The 22,790-nt window shown below is 41.7% G+C and overlaps 1 protein-coding gene across 3 annotated transcripts in view; it reads left to right on the forward strand.

Annotated features, from left to right (window-relative positions):
* Positions 1-22,790, forward strand: part of SMAD4 (SMAD family member 4) — a 39,249-nt gene that overhangs the window by 12,503 nt on the left and 3,956 nt on the right. For 2 of the 3 annotated variants that reach the window (XM_090037798.1, XM_090037797.1), the window contains 10 exons: positions 4,998-5,364; positions 6,587-6,761; positions 7,180-7,209; positions 8,845-9,060; positions 10,673-10,792; positions 10,921-11,022; positions 16,520-16,570; positions 18,556-18,757; positions 19,791-19,959; positions 21,437-21,575. In XM_090037798.1, coding sequence (XP_089893924.1) covers positions 5,116-5,364; positions 6,587-6,761; positions 7,180-7,209; positions 8,845-9,060; positions 10,673-10,792; positions 10,921-11,022; positions 16,520-16,570; positions 18,556-18,757; positions 19,791-19,959; positions 21,437-21,575 — 1,453 coding nt within the window. In that variant the 5' untranslated portion in view covers positions 4,998-5,115. The remainder of the gene's footprint in view (positions 1-4,997; positions 5,365-6,586; positions 6,762-7,179; positions 7,210-8,844; positions 9,061-10,672; positions 10,793-10,920; positions 11,023-16,519; positions 16,571-18,555; positions 18,758-19,790; positions 19,960-21,436; positions 21,576-22,790) is intronic. The other variant, XM_090037799.1, reaches the window with a different exon arrangement.

Raw genomic sequence — 22,790 nt, forward strand, 5'->3', positions numbered from 1 at the left:
TGTACTCTAACCCAGAGCACTTCAGAGTGCCCTTCCTCTGACTCCTTGCTAATTGACGAGGATGTGTTTTCCTCCTTAATATAGCGTGCCATGCCCCCTATCTCCTTCCTGTCCTGTCCCTCCTGTAAAGCCTATAGCCCTTCACATTTACCGCCCAGTCATGCGTTGAGTCCCACCACGTTTCAGTTATTCCCACTATGTCTGGGCTGGTGTCAGCTAGCAGGAGGGTGAGTTCCTCCTGCTTGTTTCCCATACTATGAGCGTTTGTGTAGAGGCATTTGAGGCCTCCTGTGGATGTGTGTACTGACCGCCTAGTCCCAGCATTGCCCTGGCCCCTGTTGCTTACCTGTTTATTCGTTTCGCTCGTTGGTCTAGGCTGGGCTGTAGTGGTGTTGCTTGGTCTGGCAGTCCGATGTTTCCTCCGCCCTCAACTTCCCCTTCCCCTGATAAGCCTAGTTTAAAGCCTGCCGGAGGAGGTCTGCCAACCTAGAAGAGAACACATGCTTACCTTTAGGGGAAAGGTGGAGCCCATCCCATCTAAAGCCCGCCTGAAAGCACCATTCCTGTAGCCGCCAGTTGGTCTCTGCGATGCATGTTTCATGCCATCGGCGTCGTCCACTCACTGGCAGGATAGAAGAGAAAACCACCTGTGCGCCCATCTCCTTCAGCACGCGCCCCAGAGCGTGGTAGTCCTCCATCAGGTGGTCAGGGCATCTCCTGGCCGCATCATTAGTGCCCACATGGACTAGGACCATGGGGTAATAATCGGTGGGCTGGATTATGGGTTGGAGCATCCCTTTCACGTCCTGAATCCTTGCTCCAGGTAGGCAGTAAACCTCGCATGCTGAGGGGTCCTGGCGACAGATGGGGCCCTCCGTACCTCTCAGGATGGAGTCGCCAATGATGATCACGCAACACTTTTTCCTCCTGGCCTGTATATCTCCTTCAGCCTGCACGGGACATGGGGAGCGTGGAGTTGCCTCCTGCCCGGTTTCGTCCTCTCCTCCCTCTCTTCCAGGGCTGCCAAGGCCTCGTACCTGTTCTCCAGCTGGACTGGAGGAACTGGTGCTGCCGTGTTACGAGCAGCCCTGGCACAGGAGGTGACTGTCTGCCACTTAGCAGTGGAGGGCACTTCTTGAGGTCCATCCTCTTTGGTTGTACAACCCTGCAGGGAAAGAAAATATCTGCCTCTTGGGTTCCCCTCAGCCTGCTAACCTCCTGGAGCTCCCTCACCTGTGCCTCCAGGGCCCTAAGGCGGGCGCCTGCAGAACAGGTGTGGGGGTCCCCAGTCCCTGCCCCCCCAGGCCTTGCTGGGCAGCTCCTGCAGGCCAGGGGGTTGGGGGGTGCCAGCCCCCCCCAATGGGCTCCATCTGGGTGGAGGCCTCAGACAAGGCCCGGGAAGGCTGCACCCCCTGGGCAGGGGCCCTGGCAGCACTCCGTGTCGACATGATCGTAGGAGTTGCTGCCTGTTTCTAGCTGAGTGCGGTGCCTCTGCCCCGCGCTAGCAGGAGTCTGCCTCTGGGCCCTTCCTGCTTGCCCTCCGGCGTGAATGCCGATGCAAACACCAGGGTGCTCTTACAGAACGCACCTGTTTGCGTGGCTCAGCTAAGAGGGGTCCGGGGGGCTTCCCCTCCGAATCTGGCTCAGCTGCATCAGTCCCTCTGCCCCACTTACCTTAGGGGGATCAGCTGCTGCTGCCCCCGCTGCTGCTCCGTTCGCCTCTGCTGCTGCTGCAGCTGCTGCTGCTGCTCTCGCCTGTGCTCTGGGTCCGGTAAGGGGGCACACGTGTGTAAGACACACATGTGCCTGTGTCCCTCCTCTCCCCGCTGCTCCTGGCTCCCGAGTATAGTTGATCCCCTGGTGTAAATAACCGAGTCACCTCTGTTGCCATTTGTAGTTGCAGTAGCGGAGAATTAATCTGGCTTTCCTAGGATGCAGACTTCTAGGTGCTAGAACATAGTAGTGAGTTACCAGTTTACAGTGGAGTTGCTGATGTCTATTTGCAAATTTGTTTTTTGTTTCCTGGAAGTCTGACATTGAGTTTTGTCAAATGTGGGGTGTGTGCCACTTTTTCTTTCATACCACAACCCCCCAAATAAGACATGCACCCTGTTCTGTGAAGGTAGAATGAAGGAAAAAAAACAGTTCCAGTGACGTGACTGAATTTTTTGCTGCATGAAATAGCATCACTTGCTCTCCACTTCCTTCTTGGCCAAATCTAGCAGCTTAATTCTGTGTCTGCTACTGAATTGGCAGCAGCTTTGGACTGAGCATACTCCAACCCTCCTTCATTAAGCCAAAGGAACACAGCCCTGTGCAGCCATTCCAGCATCTCTTTGGTTCCAGTGCAGAAATTAGCTTCCTTGCTTTAAAAAGCTTTTTTTTTCATGGCTCGTTTTTGTGGGGAAGGGATGTGCAATATGTGAATATGGCAAAAGCTTGATTTCTCAAACACGAATTGCACGATAGCTACTTGGCTGTCTGTTTCTAGGATGCCTGTTTTTGTAATGGTTACTTGTAGGATTTTGGAAAGGATTGGTATCCGTATGTGTTTGACAGGTTTACTTGTTAGATGTAGCAGAATGGTCATTAAATGGCAAAATGAAGTACCTTAGTAATGTTGCAAGGGATATACAAGTAAGATCACCTAAGCTGTGTGCAAACACTCTATGCCAAAATAATTTATTTGCATACTTAATGAGCCTAAATTTTGTTTTTAATTGTGATTTTTTTTTCTTTGAAACAACTAGAAAGGCCAGAAACTTTTTTTTTATGGCTTTACACTAGTGAGTCTCAACCAGGGAGCTGTGGTAATCTAGAGTACCTTGAGGTTCTTTCAAAGGTGCTACAGGATGTCACTCAGTATTTGTACCATTAAATGCGCAAACATAATTCACAAGACAAACCTAGGGATTTCAAATAGGAATCCGCAATGTCAAAAATATGCTGACTTGTTGTTATCTTAGAGTTGTTTGCAATAGAGAAATTACTTTATCTTTCCAAAATAAAAAAGTGTGAGTGAAAATTAAAAGCTAATAATTATGGAAGTGTGCCTTAAGTCTAACAAGGACTGTAATAGCCGAACAAGGGGTTCCTGGAGTCTAAAAAGGCTGAGGACCACTGCCTTAGTGCAGTGCTTCCCAAAAGACCAGAAGGCCTGACCCACAGAGTACAAGTATACATAGAGTTAACTTTCTAAAATAACTTCCCATTTATAAAATATTTCCTCAGTTTTGGACAATTAATTTTTCTAGTGAAAATTTAGCAACATCTGGTAACAGATGAAAACCTAAATTCCAGCATTTCAACACTGTAATCAGAACATGCTATTTGTATATACATAAAATCACTTCTTTCCAAATGAACAGCTGAAATCAGATTTTTTTGTTTAAATTTTTCTTTTAAAAATAAACATATGAAACTAACAAAATATTTTGAGACCTAAACTTGCTATGAATCAGTAGTTGAAATTTAATACAAGCAATCAAACAATAAGCGCTTGGTGCCAAGGGGCTTTTTCACGTGTGTAAACGCCACAGCACCGGGCGCTTTGAAAAGCACCCAGCGCTGCAACGCATACAGTTGTATAAGTGGTGAAATGTGAGTCGGTGCACAGAAAATGGCGGGGGTGTGCTTTTGAACTAAAACACCTCAGCAGTGCTTTAGTTCAAAAGTGCGCTGCCTCCATTTTTTGCATGCTGACGTGCATTTCTCCACTTCTACAACTGCACGTGGCGCAGCACAGTGCATGTCAACTCACGTGCGGAGCAGACTCGATTAATTGAGTCTGCTCCAAAGCGGCGGAGCTCCAGTGCGTCGAGGGACAAAGGTACGTGTGTAAATGCCCAAAGTGTGTGTGTGTGTGTGTTTTAAACCTGATCACTAAATTATTGGAAATCATTAGCTAAACACCTCAGAACAGAGGTTTTTTTGATATGTTATACCACTACTTAATAGTGGTAGTCTCTCTTGAAAGTGCAGAAAGTGTTCACTTCAGTTTATTCAGTTCACTAGGTTTTGTGACTTGTTTGTTCAAAGTTGAGAAACCATTTGAGTCTAAAATGTAGAAAAGCGTGTTTTCTTATTTTCAACTGATAAATAAAATGGAAGTGCAAAAGCATGAGATCCACTGGTTCTAAAATTTTGAAGGACGTGTGATTAAAGTTGGTTTAGTTCATTAACTTAATACAATACTCTCTATTAAAAATAATGCTCAAGGCAAGATATACTATAGCTTTTTCTTATTGTATTCAGTGTATTCAAGTTTGTTCTGTTTTGACTAATAACTAAAAAAAATCAAGTTGATTGAATTGAATCTCAATTTCAATTCAAATGCAGCTTGACACATATAGGTCAATATAATCTAATAAACAAGAAATGTATTGGTTATCTAACCCAACAGAAATGTGGAAATTAAGAATTTGAAAAAGTGTATGTTAAATAAGATAATTGCTCAGATGTGTAAAGTTATAACGTATCTTGCTTGTTATCAGTGAAGAAATATCAGAATTACTGTGAAGCTCATATTTTAGCCAAGCACGAATCTGTCTTTTGGAAAATAGCTTAAATACAAATGCAGAACAAGAATAAAATTTGGTTGTTACATCATAGATTTTAGTTGCGGTTTTGATCTTCCTAATCTGCAATTGGTTTGAATTTCCTTATATGAGGTATTACAAATCAATATTGCTGAACTTTTTTTTTTTTTTTCAAATCAAAGCTTGTTCATGCAAGGTAATTTGTCTACCCACATCTTTTTTGTATATATGACACTTCCCTGTTGAGAATTATAAACACTTTTTGTATAAAAGCATCTCTAAAAAGATCAAACATGATGTCATGGTATAAGTGCTAGAACAATGAGGGCCTCAAATTGGTTTTGATGTGCTTTAGATCATTTTCCCCTGTACTTTGATTAAAAACAAGTTTCACGTCCAAGCTATGATCTCTTCATGCCTTATTAAACTGTTCTAAAGTAGGTGTATTTTTCCCCCTAGGTTTGCCCAAGACACAACACACCTGACACTTTCTTTGATCATCTTTTGTTCGCTGGCCTGAAAAGTGTAACTCGAAAAAAGATTCAAGACATTGTTCTGAAAGAAAAGGCTGTGACACATGGACAATATGTCTATTACTAACACACCAACAAGTAATGATGCTTGTCTGAGCATTGTTCACAGCTTGATGTGCCATCGACAAGGTGGAGAGAGTGAAACTTTTGCAAAACGAGCAATTGAAAGTTTAGTTAAAAAGCTAAAGGAGAAAAAAGATGAATTGGATTCTTTGATTACAGCTATAACTACAAATGGAGCTCATCCTAGTAAATGTGTTACAATACAGAGAACATTGGATGGAAGGCTTCAGGTTAGTCCAAATGCAAAACCTGATGGTTTTTTCTCTCCTAATGCTTGTAGAATGGGAGTACAAACAGGTGGAACTGGGTTTAGGGTATACTGAAGAGTAGGAGTAGTGGCTCCTCAGCATAAGTTTGACCTGTAAATCCATATGCAGGCAGTTTGGAGCTCTGGGGCTTGCTCCATTAGTTCCTGTAAATATGAACCATTTTTGCTTGAGGAATTGATAGGTTTTGGGCAATGGAAAGATCTAGTGGTAGTGTGATAATTTATACTGCTAGGGGCGTAGGCTAGTGGGCTTAGAATATTTCTTTGTAAGGTATTTTTCTTACTTTTGTAGAAAGGCTTAAGCTGCATCTGCACTATGGCCTACTTGCTTAGCTTTGACAGGGTCATGAAGAAGTAGAATCCCTCTTTGACCATTGATAAGGTAGTGCTAGTAAAAACCACGTTGTTGTTAGCATAGTGTTGGGGTTGGTTTTCCTATACTAATGTGAAGCTCATCTTTGCTGAGTCCACCTGGTATAACATGCTGGTGTTTATTTCCCTACTGGTAAAGCCCACACATACGATGATGCAGATTATTTCCACAGAGTTGATATGTGCCATCTTCCTCCTTCCCAAAGCCACAGGTCCCGCAGTATTCGGGCGAGGGAGGATGGAACATGGCTTGCCCCTGTAGCTTCTATTTTATTTTGTACAAAGGCTTCAGTTTCTCAAGCATATGGTAAATGGCTTGGCTGCATGCCACATGTTGCATATAAGAGCAGTTTTCACATCTGCTAAGATGTTTTCCATTAATTTTTAATCTGGGGATCAAATTCTAGGGTTTTCCCCATAATTTTTTATTTACAAGCATGTGGAAATCTAAATTTTTCTGTTTTATCAGACCACTTCTGTTGTGGCTGATAGCTTATTTCCAGTGTCTTCTTATGCAGCTTGTATTTTATCCTGAGAATAATCACAACATTAATTTCAGTTCCCATTGGTGTTTCTTTTTGGAATATTTATTTCTATTGGATGCAGATTTTTATTTTTATTTGTTTTTTTATTTTATTTTTTGGAGAAGAAATATATTCCTACAATTTTTTTCCCTTAAATTTTGAGGATAGGGGAAAGTCTCTTCTGGGACCGGTATTTGCTCAGTTTTGGTCAACTTTATTTCCCATTCACGAGAGAAAAATCTTCCTTTTACTTTCTCAGTGGAGTTTTGTATCTTTAACTTTTTCTAGGTGGCTGGTCGTAAAGGGTTCCCTCATGTGATCTATGCTCGTCTTTGGAGGTGGCCTGATCTTCACAAAAATGAACTCAAGCATGTTAAATATTGTCAGTATGCTTTTGACTTAAAATGTGACAGTGTCTGTGTGAATCCTTACCATTATGAGCGTGTGGTGTCCCCGGGCATCGGTAAGTAGGCTGTTGATTAAAGTGGAACACTGGAAGTGAAGTAAAAATACATTTTACTTTGTTCTAGGAAATACAGGTCTGAAAGAATACATGAGTTTTTAATGTTGAAGATATAGTGTGCTTTGGCATTTTTTTTTACCCTTTTTCATGTACCTTCTCTAGTGGAAATAGTTACTTAAGTTTAACTTGATAATAGAAGGTATAAGAGTAAAATTTGCAGTTTCTTTTAGAAGACATAGGAGTGATTGTATGGTTTGCAAGGAGTGGTGAAGCACAGTATGGGAAGTTATAGCCTGCAATGTTTTAGTTTATAGAAATGATTCTGAATGCATTTGCATTATCATTTGGTAAACTATCACTATTTAAGGATTCTTTTATTTATCATTTTTTAAGCCTTTTTTTTTTTCCTTTTTAAAAGATCTCTCAGGACTGACACTGCAGAGTTCTGGTAAGTAGTTAATTGCTTATAATTGGTGTAGGCTTCCATGTAATAGGTGAACTGGACTTAAATTTAAAAAGTGCAGGCTTACATGTTACATGTTACAGTGGATTAAAGTAAGATTTGTTGGTTTACTCTGTTTAGGGAAACTGTCAAAAGTGCTGCATGGGAGATGCGATGTGTACATCAAAAACCCAAAGGTTTCACCTTATCTTTTGTTGCCCTCTCAGTCGCTTTTTAAGTTTTCAAAAACTCTCTCATTTGGGTTAAGACCAAGCATGGAAAACTGTTAGCCACAAATCTGGTGTTTGTAAAACAGTTGCTCAAGTTGCTAACTGTAATATAAGAGTAAACAATATTCTCCTGTTTTAAACCAGTACTTAAAAGAAAAAATAACCTGCACAAATAATTCAGACAGTTTTTCTGCAGTGTGCATGTGGCAGCCAGGTGGAATACAAGCAAATTGGTAAATTGTGGGAGAAAAGCATTTAAAATTTGCAGTTAATTTCCAGATAGTTTATGTACGCTTTGGCAGCTGTATAGATTTGGGAAGAGCCCTCCAGTAGATGCACTGCACCAAAACTAGACTTTCCTTTTTTCTTTTTTTCTAAAGGAAACAAATGTGGTAGGAGATTTGGACACTGGGGAGGGGGAACTTAAGTATCTAGAAGCTTTTGGGTCTGAATCACTTGAAGTCAAATTGCTAACCTTCACAAGCTTTAACTCCAACTTTCCATTCAGCCCTGCTCTCTAGTCCTGTTTCCAAGCAACAGGATTAGAAGAGGTCATTTGAAAAATGAGTTAATCTGTTCAGTACCAGGCCTGAACTATATTTTATAGTCCAGAAATTAAAAGGTGTGGTGGTGTTCTGCTGTTTCACTATAAGTACACAAATGAAAGTAGAGAACTTAAGATAATTTAGTATACGTCGTGTGTGTTTCATTTCTTAAGGAAGCCAATTTAAAACAATTTAATGATGATTTAATGCCCAATAAGTAATTTCTAAGTTAGTTCTTAGAGTAATAGTAACACACCACATTGCACATGAAAACAGTTCTAGATTGATGTTCATACTGTTAAATATGCAGTGGGCTCTATTTTTACCTTAAGGTGAACGTTTCCAGTTGGTTACGATGGGAGTTGCACAAAAGTAGCTCAGTGAAAATTGAGGAATGGTTAATATGCAGTAGTGGTGGATTAAGGTTATTATGAGAGAGTTGCACCTTGCATATTGTGTTTTAGGTACTTGCAGTGGTAAGATTATAATTTTATTATAAGATTGGGTGCTCGGCAGTTAGCCTGTTTGCATTTTGCCCCATCTTCCTCCTTGGAAAAAAAAACTAAATGCTTTCTGGATGAGTCTAGCTTTTTGAGTAAATTTGTACTTCAGGAACAGCAAGAGAGCTCCTAATTCTGTGCAGGTCATTCAGTTCCTCTTTTTAAACTGATCCAATACTGGATGACTTGCGTATTTGTAATCTGAGGACATTTCCCAAAATACAGTACTGTTCATGTCGACCGTGCTTGGTTACTTAAGCAGCTTTAATAGTGTTGTAATTTGTTTGAAAGTGGTGCTGCTCAGTTTTACTTGTGGTAGTAAAAGTGAACTTATACTCAAGGATTTAAACCTTCATTTCTTCACAGCTCCATCAAGCATGCTGGTGAAAGACGAATATGTTCATGACTTTGAGGGGCAGCCATCATTATCTACTGCAGAAGGTCATTCAGTCCAAACCATTCAGCATCCACCAAGTAACAGGGCAACCACAGAGACGTACAGCACCCCAGCTATGTTAGCGCATTCTGAGTCTAGTGCTACCAGCACCACTAATTTCCCCAACGTTCCTGTGGCTTCCACAAGTAAGATAAGATAACAGCTGTTTTTGGGAATACTGAAAACTAAATATTTGAAAGGTCCAATGATCTGATGTTACCTAAAGCAGGCCTTGCTTTGGAAACTTGCTCTTATTTTAGCAAAGCATGGCTTCAGTCACAGGGTAACCTCACTGTCATAGGTACTAACGTGAGATTTAACTTGGAGTCCATGACTTTTTTCCCATCATACGCTCCAACTCCAAAATCTGCACCTGAATTTTGTAAGGTATAAGAATGCTGACATTCTGTGGTCTAGGGTGCTTCTTGAGTCTTGTACACTTTGGCTTAATCTTATTCTTCAGTTTTGTTGGTGTTTCTAAGTAGGGGTGCACCAATAAAGATTTTTTTAGCCGGTACTGATGGCCGATTATTAACCAGCCTTATTGACTGATACCGATCTGATTGCTGATATGCAGTCTAGCAGCTTGGAGAGCAGTACCGGCCAGTTTTGTAATGCAGCTGTTTTGGAACTCTGTAACATACTTTAGAATTTCTTGTAAAAAGGTGCTTTGTTATTCCTATAATAAAGTCCCACCTGAGCCTCATTTTACTGACTAAACACATTTTAACTCTGTAGCAGATTCTTGCCACGATCCCAGTTCACTAGAATATCGGACAAAATTAAGGTATTCTGTTTACAGGGCAGTAATACTTTTCCTTAAATCTCAAACTTCCCACTTTTTCTCTTTAAAATGCTAAAGATAGGGCAGTGGGTATTTTAGGGCTGGGTGAGTGATGGAGGATGTCAGAATTTGTCAGTGCTATGTCTCTGACATTAAATCTTGCCTATTTTTACAATGACTGAAATGATAATTGATGAATAAAGTAGCTTATTTTAAGTTAAGAGTTGAAAAGACTCATCCCAACAGGTATTACCTAAAATTCAGTGTTCACTGAACTTGACCTGTGTTGATGGTTTTAGTTTCTGTGGGAGTTTTGAAGTGGTGATTTTTGGGGATTCCTTGAATAAATGAGTCTGGTTCCCTGTGTCCGCATGTAGTAGCTCAGGAAGCTCCTTCCAGTTATGTGTTGAAGGGGTAAAAATGTTTTCATCTCTAAAGATGGCCCTCTTAGGTCAGAATTAAGGGCTATTGGCAGAGCAGTATGGGAAAGGTTATACTGTGGATGCATATATTGCAGAAACTAATATTTAGCCACATACATTTACTTTCTGGTGCTGTTAGGTCAATACCCTCACTACCATTCAAATTTCATGGAAAATTCCTTGAAAATAAGCAAATGGTTGGAGGTAAAAGAAGATGAGGATGTGTGTGTGGGAGTGGCATGGGGGAAGGTGGGTGGTATAGGGTATAATGCAGTAATGAAATATCCTAAACAAGAGATGAGTAAACAAAGAACCTGTTTCCCCATTGGAGAGTATCTTGCTTTAGGCTATCAGCTAATTTTATAAATAAAAATACAAAGAACAAGCTATTTGCTTTCTCGGTTTCTCTTGTAATATAATGTATCCCTAAACTTGTAGCAGTTACTCTGTAATAGCCTGAATAATTGTGAATGTGCATTTTCCTCCCCAAATGTGCTTAAAGCTAGAAATGTAGAAGATTTATAATGGATAGTATGTTTTTTTTCCCACCAGGTCAACCTACCAGTATATTGACAGGTAGTCATGGTGATGGACTCTTACAGATCGCGTCAGGGCCTCAGCCAGGAGCACAGCAGAATGGGTTTGCAGCACAGCCAGCTACTTACCATCACAGTAAGTTTCCATGTAATGTGCCACCTTTTCGAAAACCTGCTTCCAAAGGTTCAGGAGACGCATACAATTAGAGATGAGATGGGGGCAGGAAAACTCCTTTAAAGCAAACTAGTCACTTCTTCTTTTAGATAGTACTACAACTTGGACTGGAAGCCGAACAGCAGCCTACACACCTACTATACCTCACCATCAGAATGGACATCTTCAGCATCACCAACCTATGCATTACTGTAAGTATCTGTGGATTTTCTAATTTGTATTCTATCTATATTTTATTTCTAGTCTAATTTCTATTCTGTTTCTTGATAACTTAGAATAATAGTGGAGTTTCTTGGTTTTCTCTCAGAATTGCAATTATTTTATAATACTACAATTCATGTGTTTAACTTATTCTGAAAATTAAAGAACACTTCTTCATAAGCCTTCTGTTGCATAAAGTAGTTGAAAGCAGATTAAAAGCTTAAATATATCTATGGGGCACTGTACAGTAACTTAGAGAACCTGTCAGTATTTCTCTTCTAAACCTCTTTATAGGGCATTATAAATTGAGTAATGTCTTTCTTTTGCCAAACAACGCATGGTAAGTTCTGAAGTTGCTTGGACTCTACTTCAAACAGGCCAAGTTCCTGACCTCCGATCGTTTTCTTTCTCTGCCTATTTCTGAAGCTTTTATTTTCTTAACTGAAGGTACTTGGATTACATTAAGGAAAGCTTGTTCTTACCAACTAATTGATTTAACAACTTTTTGTAACTTCTCAGCTGAAGAATATTCCCCTACCCGTATAGCTCAAGAGGATATTTGGCATGCAGGCCAGCGCTTAGTCCCATCCCAGTTTTGCTTTTGTATTTGTTTTAGAGCAGGGGTGTCGAACATGGCCTGTGGGCTAAATACAGACTGCAGAGGTGGGTCATCTGGCCGGCCATCTTCCTCCGAAATACTTTCTTGAGATTTTCAGCACCGCCCCGGTGTACTGTAAATCAGTTGCTATTGAGCCAGCCCAAGGCCTCTTATATAACCCTCTGCTCTATCTGCTCTATCTTTGTATTCATACTTCTCGCTTCTCAGCTTCTTTCTTTCTTTCTTTCTTAGAATCATAGAATCAATGAGTCAGAAGGGGCCTAGACAGATCATCGAGTCTGACCCCCTGCCATGGGCAGGAAGGAGAACTGGGGGTGGGCAGGGTTCTTTTTCTTTTGTTTTGTATTGCATCTTCTTGATGAGGGCCACTTGTTGTGTTAGCCCTTCTGTTTCTGTCCATTTTCTGTCCCTTGCTAACACAGCTGAAATGAAAAATGATGGGGTGGGGAGGCTGGCTCCTTCCACTGTGCAGACTTGGTGGGGGGAGGAAACATGAGGGGCCTGTGCCCCCCAGATCTTTTGCATTGGGGTGGGTGTGAGTTGGCTGTTGCAGACTTGGGGCTCTCTGCCCTCCCCCTGAGACCTCTGTAGCCCTGTGGGTAGGACCCATTGGACTGGGGAAGCTTGGTGCCAGTGCTTCAATCCCTGCATTGTCATGGCGAAGCAGCCTCTGCCCACCCAGCAGCAGCTGGGATGACAGCATAGAGTTGTGCCCCTCGCTGCTGCCAGACAGGCAGGGTGCGCCTCACCGTGGCAGTATGGAGTTCTCAGTGGCAGCAGTGAGCTTCTGCGGCTGGTCCAGCTCTGCCCTGCTGTGCTGGGTCCCACACCTTGGGCTGTGGAGGCCCTGTGGGGAGAGCAGTAGGGTGGGGTGCCCTGAGCCTGCAGTGGGCAGCCCGCATCCTTGTGCTCGAGGATGCAAACCTGGGTCCCTGGTTCTGCAGCCCTGGCAGCTAGTGCCCCCCTCCAGCAGGGCTGGGAAGGCAGGGGGTTTTGCATGGGGAGTGAAGGGCACCAGCAGGCCCCAGGAGGCTGTGGGTGGGGAGTGAGAGGCAGTGGCATGGGTAGGGCACTGGCATATTGGGGCTGCTCAGTGCCACAAAGCAATGTGGGAAGGACAGCTGTCCTGCTGAGCAAAGGGAGCAGGGGGAGCTGTGATTTTTTTCCATTATACAAACTTAAAATCAAACACCAAAATTTATAGGTATTTAGAAGTAATTGCATTATAGTGATTGAGACACTGGTAGGGTTTCAGTCGGAGAATTTGGGCAGCTTTAAAATCAGAGAATTTGCGATTTTTTGTTGCTGTTGTTTTTTTTAAACTGAGAAAACCAGGATACCTGAATAAGCAATTGTCACATCTTGTATATTTGTGCTAATTGTAAATCAGAGACTGTGTTTGTGAAGAGGAAAGCAAACAAGTTCTGTATGCTCCAAGAGAAATGGAGGCTTTATGGAAGCAAATGGAAAGCCCACAGGCTTGATTTGTAAGCCAGCAGTGGCTGTTTGTAAAGAACACAGTGTTAGGAGACCTTATAAATTCTTGAAGAAATGGATGTAGAACGCTGCAGAGAAGTGGCAAGCATTTGCAATTATCAGCCTCTCTAAGTACAATAGCCTACAGACTCTGTGATGTGTCTGATAATTTGCAGTCAACTGCTGGACTAGGCAAAGGCATTTGCGTTTTTAATAACTGATGAAAGGAGACCAGCTAGCTGTGTGTGTTGAGGTGTTGATCAAGCTATGAATGTAATGGGTTCATGGAGTTAGTGCTGCTGGAAGACTCAGCTGCAGAAGAGGACCCTTTCCAATGGTATGATCACAGCTTTCAACGAACTAGATGTAGGCTGGAAAAGGGCAGTGAGCTGCATCGTTATGGGGCTTCCATGGTGAGACCAAAGGCAGAATTTGCAGCAAAACCCAAGAGCAAACTGCAGGGTATCCAATACAGGCCATGAGCTTTGTGGGTTTTTTTCCCACTCGTGTTGTGCATCAGGGAGCTGTGTGGTAAAACTCTGGGCATGGACCAGAATGTTGTGGTAAAAATGGCAAATTTTTATCTGAACCAACAGGCTCTCGGAGGAAGATGGTCTTCATCATTGACTGCTATATTATGCTGAAGCGAGCTAACTGAGCTGTTGTAAAGCTATTCTTTGACTTACGATGTGAGGTTTAATGATATAAGTGAGAACTCTGGGATTGAAAGTGGAAAAGGGTTGGAGGGGTACTGTATTTACTTGCATAACACGTGCACCCCCAGCCCTCCAAAATTGTGGTGTGTGTTTAAGCAAGGAGGCTAATTTTTGCACCAGAATAGAAAAGCATAGGAATACTGTAAGGGCTGCTGAGGCTCTGCATTTTGCAGTGCTACAGTTTAACCACATCCAGAGCTGCTCCTGAATTGGCTGTAGCTTTAGGTCAACCAGCCAAAAGCTGCTGTCATTTTGGCAATGGCTGCGATATGGTTAAAACGGTAGCTTTTGCCTGAACAGCAGTGCTCGGGATTCAGCCGTGACTGGCGGGGCATGGATTTTTCTTTGTTCAGCCTTCTCACAACAAGGTGTGCATCTTATTTGGCATTTCGTAGTATATGAGAAAAATACGGTGAGTGGCTAAAATGGCTGAAGGTCCATTGTGAATATGAGGGCAGGGTCTCTCTGACTTTCAGAGCCATGAAGCAGAGTGCAGACTATTCAGGACTCCACCCCTGTCCCTGTGGAAGATCCTCAGGAATTGGAAATGAAACTTGCTGATCTTCAGTGTAACATGCTGAAAGTAAGTTCTCAAAGTTAGGATTCATGAACTTCACCAATACTTGAGAGAGCTATCCAGCAATAAAAACTTGAGTATCAAGTAAGCTAGCTGTGCTTGTGAGCACATGTGTGTGCAGGCAGATCTCCTCAGTGATGAACATAAAGTCAAAACTGTGCTCGAGGCTCAGTGGCAAACAGTTGAAAGTCACCATGAAATTGGGTTTTCATAGTAGTTCTTGGAACCAAACATTGACGGGCTGGTTGCAGTGAAGAGGTGCCAGGTTTCTGAGAGCAGTACCAAGTTTGTGAGGGGTTTGTTTGTGTAAAAGAGGGGTTGTTTTTGTTTGTTTTGAATGTTTTATGTTTTCTTCACTGTCATGACAGCTATAGCAAATACTTTTTGAAAATCTACTTTTTTCGTATGTTTTGGGATCTGTTGGATAAGATTCACCAAGGACAAGTGCAGAGTTCTGCACCTGGGGTGGAATAACTGGATGCACAAGTACAGACTGGGAAGTGTTTGGCTAGGTTCAGGTACCCCAGAGAAGGACCTTGGCGTTCCAGTAGACGGGGGGTGTGGGGGGGTTAGGCTTATTTGGTCCTGTAGGCTGGGTAAATGGTGCACGTCCATGGGCTGGATGAATGGTGTGGGGCTAGCCCTGCAGGCCAGATCAGGCCCATGGAAACACCCCTGCATCCTCCACTGTATGTTGCATCCTGTGCATGTCGCATGGGTCCTGGACTGGGCATCACATGCAGTGCAGGTACCAGGGTGAGCTTGTGCTGCATGTGGGCTGTAGATCAACTCCAGACCCATGGGCAGCACTGTGGGCTAGATGATGGAGCTCCGTGGGCCTTATCTTTGACAGCCCTCCAGTAGATTATAAGCAGAATATGAGACAACTGTGTGCTCTTCTTGCAAAAAAAGCCAGCAGCATCCTGGGTTATATTAATGGACCTGGCAGATCAAGGGAAGTGATTGTTCCACTTTATTCAGTACTGGTGAGACCTCACATGGAGTACTGTGTCCAGTTTGGGCCCCATGCTTCAAGATGTGGATAGTTTGAGTCCAGTGCAGAGCAGCAAAAAAAACAACTAGGGCTATTTAGTCTGGTGAAGAGAAGATGGCGAGGGTGGGTAGGGAGGGTTAATAACGGTCTTTAACTATCTGAAGGGTTATTCTGGGAGAATGGAGATGGGATTTTCTGTGTGGTTATAGGGAACAGGAGTAGAAGCAGTGGTCTCAGCAGGAGCAATTTATGTTGGAGATTAGGAGGACTTCCTGTCTTAATGTGGTCGTTCACTGGAACAGGACATCTCCATCCTTGGAAGCTTTCAAGAACAGGTTAGATATACCCTTGGCTGGGATACTCTAGATAGGAATGGTCCTGCTTTACCAAGGGAGTTGAGTAGATGACTTTGAGCTCCCTTCTTGCTCTGCTTTCTTATGATTCTGTAATTTTTGGCAGTTTGTTCATAATTAGCAAAAATACATTTTTGATCTGGTTTTCAAGTTTCACTGTTTTCTTTTGCCTGGTCCTTACTCTATATTAAACTTCTGTATTTGCAGTACTGGAATTCAAAAGTCATGCTGATGCTCTATGTACTCTATACATATTTTTAGTATTGACTTAGTTTGATGATTTTGGAAAAAAAATATTAATGCATGAATTTGGATGCTGATTACAAGGAGGCAAAAGAGAGGCCTGTGAACTTTGGACAGTCTCCTCCATTTACCATTACCAACTTTTTTTTAAAATTTTTTTTGTGTCTTTTGCTATCCTTTTCAGAAGCTATTCTTTTTCCACGCTGCCTGTCCTGTTGTCTTTCATAAGACTCCATACTTAAATCCCTTGTGAAAGCCTATTTCTGCTCTGACGTGTTGAAGGAGCCTAGTCAACTTGTACTAAAACCTGCTTTTTATCACTATTAAATTGGCCTGCTGTGCCAGACTAAGCTCTTTCATACAGTCTTTTAAAATAGGAGAAAATTAACTTTTCTACTTGCTAGATGAGTCTTATTCCAGGTAGAAATAACATTCAAACATGCATTGCCATGTAAAATAAACTGCCTGTTTTTATTTTTTTTTCCTCTGTGTCTGTGTGTGTGTTAAAGGGCCAGTTCATAATGAACTTGCATTCCAGCCTCCTATATCAAATCATCCTGGTAAGTACCTTCTTCTAAAGAATTTTTCTGGACCTAGTAGAAAACTAGCTTTATGAACTTCAGGCCGTCTTATCTCTTGTGGAAGCCATGCCAGGCATGTTTTCAAACATACAGGTGCTTTTGAGGAAGTATTTTCATCCTGTGTGCTGTCTGTGGTCCCGATATGGAAGTCCAAATCCAAAAACAACTTTACCCAAGGTGAACCTAAACTGGATTTTAGGCACCGATCCAAAGCTGCAATTCTGTAATGGTCACTCAGCTGCCACCTAATTTGGGAGGCTCTCTAACGCCTTTCCACTTGGATATTAAAACCTTCCTCATGTGTAAGCCCCACTAGGCTTCCCTCTACATGTGTTGCCTGAAGGGCTTGATTCAGTAGGAGGGCTCTGACAACACCTGTTGCACACCCTGGGATAGAGTGGTAACTGTGACTTTGTAATAAAATACAACTAAGAGGATGGCACTATTGTTGCTGCTGCTCCCTCTTCCCGTTATCTGATGCATTCGAGGTTATACCATTTGACCAGGATGTGAGGGGTCAGGATATGGTTCCTGACTTTGACAAGACGTAAATGCACATCTCCCAGGAAACTGCTCTGACTACTAGAATTTGAACTGTTGTGGCATGAAAACCACCTGTCCTGTTGAAACCATCCCACTTTGCATACACCTTCAGTATTTAGTGGGGATAAAGTGAGAACAAAGCAAGCAATGATTGTAGCACCTCTGGCAGGGGTAAGTTCTGGGTCTTGCTCTCTGTTCCATGGACTGTTCGTTCATAATTCAAAGACTGTATCAGGTAAAATGCATGAGCAATACTTGGCAGAAGCTTCCCTCTTCAGGGAATTGTTGTGCACAGGACAGTGGCATAACTTCAACAGAAGATATGGAATGTGGTCCTTTCCTGAGGAGTAGACTCTAATCTTGTGGTCACTCTTTCCTGGAAGATTAGAAATGAGAGAATTCAACTCGGATCTCCCACATCCTGGCTGAGTGCAGTTAGCCCTGAGTAGTTAGATAAAGCGAGGATACCAGCATTGCTTTCATATGCTGAGACAGGAGAAAATTGGTTGCAGATAGAATGCAGTTCATAGAATCATAGAAGTCGGGTCGGAAGGGACCTTGTAGATCTTCAAGTCCGACCTCCCCGCCTGGGCAGGAGAAAAGACTGGACTCGAATGAGTCCAGCCAGGTAGTCATCAAGCCTCTTCTTAAAGATCCCCAGGGTAGGAGCCAGCACCACTTCCCTAGGAAGTTGGTTCCAGCTCCTAGCCGCCCTAACTGAAGTAGTTTTTGCGGATGTCTAATCTAAATCTGCTCTCTAATAGTTTGTGTCCATTGTTCCTTGTCATGCCAGGGGATGCTAGGGGAAACAGTGTCTCCCCTAAACCCTTCTGGTCCCCCCTAGTGAGTTTATAGACAGTCACCAGGTCTCCCCTCAGCCTTCTCTTGTGAAGGCTGAACAGGTTTAGGTCTCGCAGTTCTAACCTGTTTGTCTCTAGGTTAAGATCTCTTCAGGGCCTGATAGTCTTTAATGATCAATCTAGTCATGGGTAGCAGTGCCACTTGCATGTCTCCTTACCTTAGGAGCAGAAAGCATGAAGGCAGTCATAAAGACAAGATGCAGATATTTTGTTAAGAGTGGATTTTGTAAATTGTACCTAGATTCCTCAGAATATCATAACTGCACATATATAAGCATAATTAAATGCAAATACTTTGACATCAAAGTGTATGTAGAATAATTGTTGAATGCAGTTGTAAGCTTAAATCACCATGGTCTTATTTCTGCTGAGTTTTGTGTCTTCTGCTTTAACTTTTTGTATTAACAAATACTGAATGTAAAATCGAAAGTGCATGCAAATGTGTCTAGTTAAATTTTTCTACTGACTTTTATGCCAAAGCTCTTAAATGTCAAGTGCAATACAGAAGTTCTAATTCACTGTCTCTAATGGTTTTGCAAGATTTTTATTGACTTATTTCAGTCTGTTTATCTTCGCTAGCTCCAGAGTACTGGTGTTCGATTGCTTATTTTGAAATGGATGTGCAGGTTGGGGAGACATTTAAGGTTCCTTCAAGCTGTCCAGTTGTTACAGTTGATGGATATGTGGACCCTTCTGGAGGAGACCGCTTTTGCTTGGGCCAGCTTTCCAATGTACATAGAACAGAAGCCATTGAGAGAGCAAGGTATCTTACAGAACCTATGGAAACTCAAGTCATTTCTTGGACCATATATTGTTTAAAAGTTGCTTTTGGTATACATGTTGCTGCATTTGCAATTTCAAAAGGATTTCTTTTAATAAGCTGCAACAATGTATGTCTACTTCGGGTGGGTGCAGCTTTTGCACAAATGCATCTGTGGTCCAGGCGTGTCTCCTGATGTTAGCTGCTTTCAAGAGAAACTTGTCAGGTTGGCCCAAAACAGGATAGGCGACTATTCTGAGAAGGGGGTAGGGTGGGATAAGACGAGACTAAAGAAGTAGACTGGTTGGTCAGAACAGACAAGGCCAAACAGGTAAGATTTTTGTCATTTGTACAGTATGTGTGAAGTTTTGCTGCAGGAACTTTTAGATTCTTGTCCTTGTGATTACAATTCTCTTCCTACAGAACAAAAATGTTATTTCGGTCTTTATATTCTAACTTCAGGTTCTTAGTTGAATTATCTTAAATAATATTTTGGCATCCCTGAAAGACCACAGTGCTCTTTGGGGAGCATGGTATTGGAGATGTGTACAAAAAGCTCAGCTCTAATGTGCAGCTATTTACTTGGATTGCTTTTATTAGAGCTCTTCTTGCTGTGGATTCTTGTTTTGCTGAAACATGAAACCCAAAAATTGCAATTATTCAGACATAATTTTGGAATGCTTCCATAAGCTTAGCTGCAATTTCTTTTGAATGTTTCTTGACCGGCATTGCTTTTCCTCTCCTCTACTCCTATTAGAGTTTAAAAAAAAAATAAAAAAATCTACAGTACAATGCATAAGTGAAATATCTTTGTGCTGTTTTTTAGAACTTACTGAGCACAATCAGTCAAGGCTTCAGCAAATCTAACCTTCTTGGAAAAAAATGAATTATCCATCTTTTAAAGAAAATCTTTAGTCTAGAATTGATTGTGCTATAGTGGATTAATGAGACCACTAATTTGTTTGTAGCTCATATATATATAGTAAGGTTTCCAATTCATGACCATATACTCATTTCAGTTTTTTCCTTCTTTAAGGTTGCACATAGGTAAAGGGGTTCAGCTGGAATGTAAAGGTGAAGGTGATGTGTGGGTTAGGTGCCTCAGTGACCATGCAGTCTTCGTTCAGAGCTACTACTTGGACAGAGAAGCTGGGCGGGCGCCAGGAGATGCTGTTCACAAGATTTACCCCAGTGCATATATAAAGGTTCGTTTGATTTATTGGGGATGATGTGCTTTAGAGAAACAAATGAAACCTTAGCAGAAGTTCTGTTTTTAACACTTGGGCTGAGGGCAGAAATTATACACACACACCTGTATAAAGGAACAGAAACTATTTCAAATCTGTAACACAACAGAAGTTCAGTGTACATAAACTGCTTTCAAAATGGCCAGAACTTGTTTAAGATAAACCTGGATGGATATAGTATCAGATTTAAACTGGTTTATTGAACTTCTGTCCCAGAACCCTTCCAGATTCAAGTTAACTCACAGTTTGTACCTCCCCTGCAAACTCCTTCTCACAAGCTTGACAGGCTAGCCTTGGCCCAAGCTCTCTGCTCCCACTGAGCAGGGGGCCGTGCTCTAGTGCCCCCAGCTCTTGGCCTGGGCTAGTGCAAGCATGTAACTGCATTTCTAGAATCAAAAGTGAATGTCTGTTGCTTATTGGTTCAATCTGCGTAGCTTAAGCTAACTTGCAAAGCTGAATTGATTCATCCTTGGGCTTTTTGACTGTACTTAGCCATGCAGTTTTTAAATCACTCATTATGAAAAGTTTATTATTTTTTCACTTTGGGGAGAACATAAAGGTTTAACATTACCATCCTGAAAACATAGCAAAGTATTTTTTAAATTACTTCAATTAGGGAGCCAGAATTTTACGAGAAGTTTATTTGGATGTCCATGATCAACCAGCTTCAGTTTTAACCTGCTTTTTAAAAAGCATCACTTATTTATACATTTTCCTGCTGAAGTGTATGAAAATTTTTTTTTTTTTTAAACTCAGGTCTTCAATGTTAAAATGCAGCTTCAGTTGCTGGCAGGGTGCCCAGCCAAAATCCAGGACACTAATTTCTTTTACTGTGGTCATAATTCCCTAGTCTATGAGGATGGAAGTCTTGTTAGATCACAATAAAACAGGATATACTCACGCTGAAACCTAGGTGTTCTAATTCCATGTCTACCAGCTGTCATAAGTTCTTGGGAATAAAATGGCTTATTTCAAGAAGGCTGTAACGAACAGAAGGGCTCTCAGAGTTTAAGGAGGCCATGTTAATCTGAAATTTCATTTACAGACCTCATTGCAGTTGTGGGGTCTAGCTACTAACATAATCTTGGATTTCGTAGTTTACGATAGTCTTAGACTCTGATCAAGCAATTAGATCTATGGATCTGCAGATAGTTCCTGTTGCCCATCTGGATGCAGACAGATGGTTTTGGCTTTTTGCATAGCTGATAATGGCTAGATCCAAGCCCGTAAAAACAAGGTTTAGCAGGATTTTTCCTGTTACCTTCAGTATTCCAGAAACAAAAGCTTTGCAACTCCACGGAAATATTGTTTTTTGCTCCCTATTACAGGATATTGGGATAACAAGTTATATTAGCTGTTAGGAAGCCTTTCTTCCAGTGCTTGAGTTCTTTGTTATATAAATTATTCTTATCTTTTTTTTTTTTTTTTTTTTAAGGTGTTTGATTTGCGGCAGTGTCATCGTCAGATGCAGCAGCAGGCTGCCACTGCACAAGCTGCAGCTGCTGCTCAGGCTGCTGCAGTAGCAGGAAACATCCCTGGGCCAGGATCAGTGGGTGGAATAGCCCCAGCTATAAGTAAGTAATCTGTCTTTCTTCTTTTTTCCTTCCTTTTTTCCCTCTTTGTAACTCGTGAGTATTGGTGGGTCTTTTGCTTCACATTTCAGACCATCTCCAAGCATCAGATTAATTAGCTACCAATTTCTGTTGGTGCTGTGCACATGAAGCTCTCATTGTGAAGTCAGATGAGAATTCTTGATGTGAGAGTGGGCATTAAATTATGCTTGATGTAAGCAGTGTAGCAGTGCTCAGTTCAGACCAGGCTGGATGCATGCTTTCTGTAACAACATTCCTCCTACTGAAGTTGCAGCTTCCACTTCTTAAAATGCAAGTTAGGGGGCCCATCACTGAGAAACTAAGTTACTGACCAGATAGTTTGAAAAAAGGTCATGTGAGGGGTAGAGGGGGTATAGAACCTGGGCCTGTCTTTGAGGCTTAGGGGGAACTTCTTGGTAAGAAATGTATCCTACAAAAAAGGTGTTAAGGTCTGTGACTTGACAGCTTACCTTACCTAGGTTTGCTCACTTTAACCAACCAACTTTGGGTGAACTTTTTTTTAAAAAAATTGATACTGAAATAGGCTTCTTTCTCAGTGACAAATAAGCTCTCAAAATGTTTAGCACTTAAACACAATGGTGTCTCAAACAGCAATTTCAAAATAAAGCCGTTGTGTGCAACATTTGTAGACTGTCTGGGGAACACATATTTTCTCTACATAGTTGTAAATGAGGGGTGCGTTCAGCAGTGCTGCTATCAGTGTTCCCTACTGCTACGTAGCTTCCCACTGTTTCGGACATAGTGTGGGCAGTTATCTTGCCATTAATTTTTGACACACCCTTGTGGATTTATATGTAGCTTCTTCCTTGCTATTGGTAAGTGCATGTTATAAGCTACGACAGCGGTTCCCAAACTCTGACAGATTGTGTACCACCAACATAAGACTATACAACCTTAAGTACCACCAGCAAATTTTTGTCATATAAAGTAATTATAATAAATTTGTTAATGCATACCACTGACAGGTTGTTGCTTACCACTGATTGGGAATGCTGAACTATGATGTAAAACTTGCAAAATATTATGGCCAAGATATGTAGTTCTGCAACAGAAAGCAAGTCTTAATTCCTCCTTTTTAAAAAGGATCACTTGCCATATTTATTCATGTTGTTGTTTCACTGAACACAAGAAACTAGTATCTTTCAGAATGCTGCATTCTTGCCAAATTACAGAAAT

The sequence above is a fragment of the Crocodylus siamensis genome, chromosome 3 (assembly GCF_052110815.1).
Source record: "Crocodylus siamensis isolate JL-2025a chromosome 3, ASM5211081v1, whole genome shotgun sequence".
Classification (NCBI taxonomy): domain Eukaryota; kingdom Metazoa; phylum Chordata; order Crocodylia; family Crocodylidae; genus Crocodylus; species Crocodylus siamensis.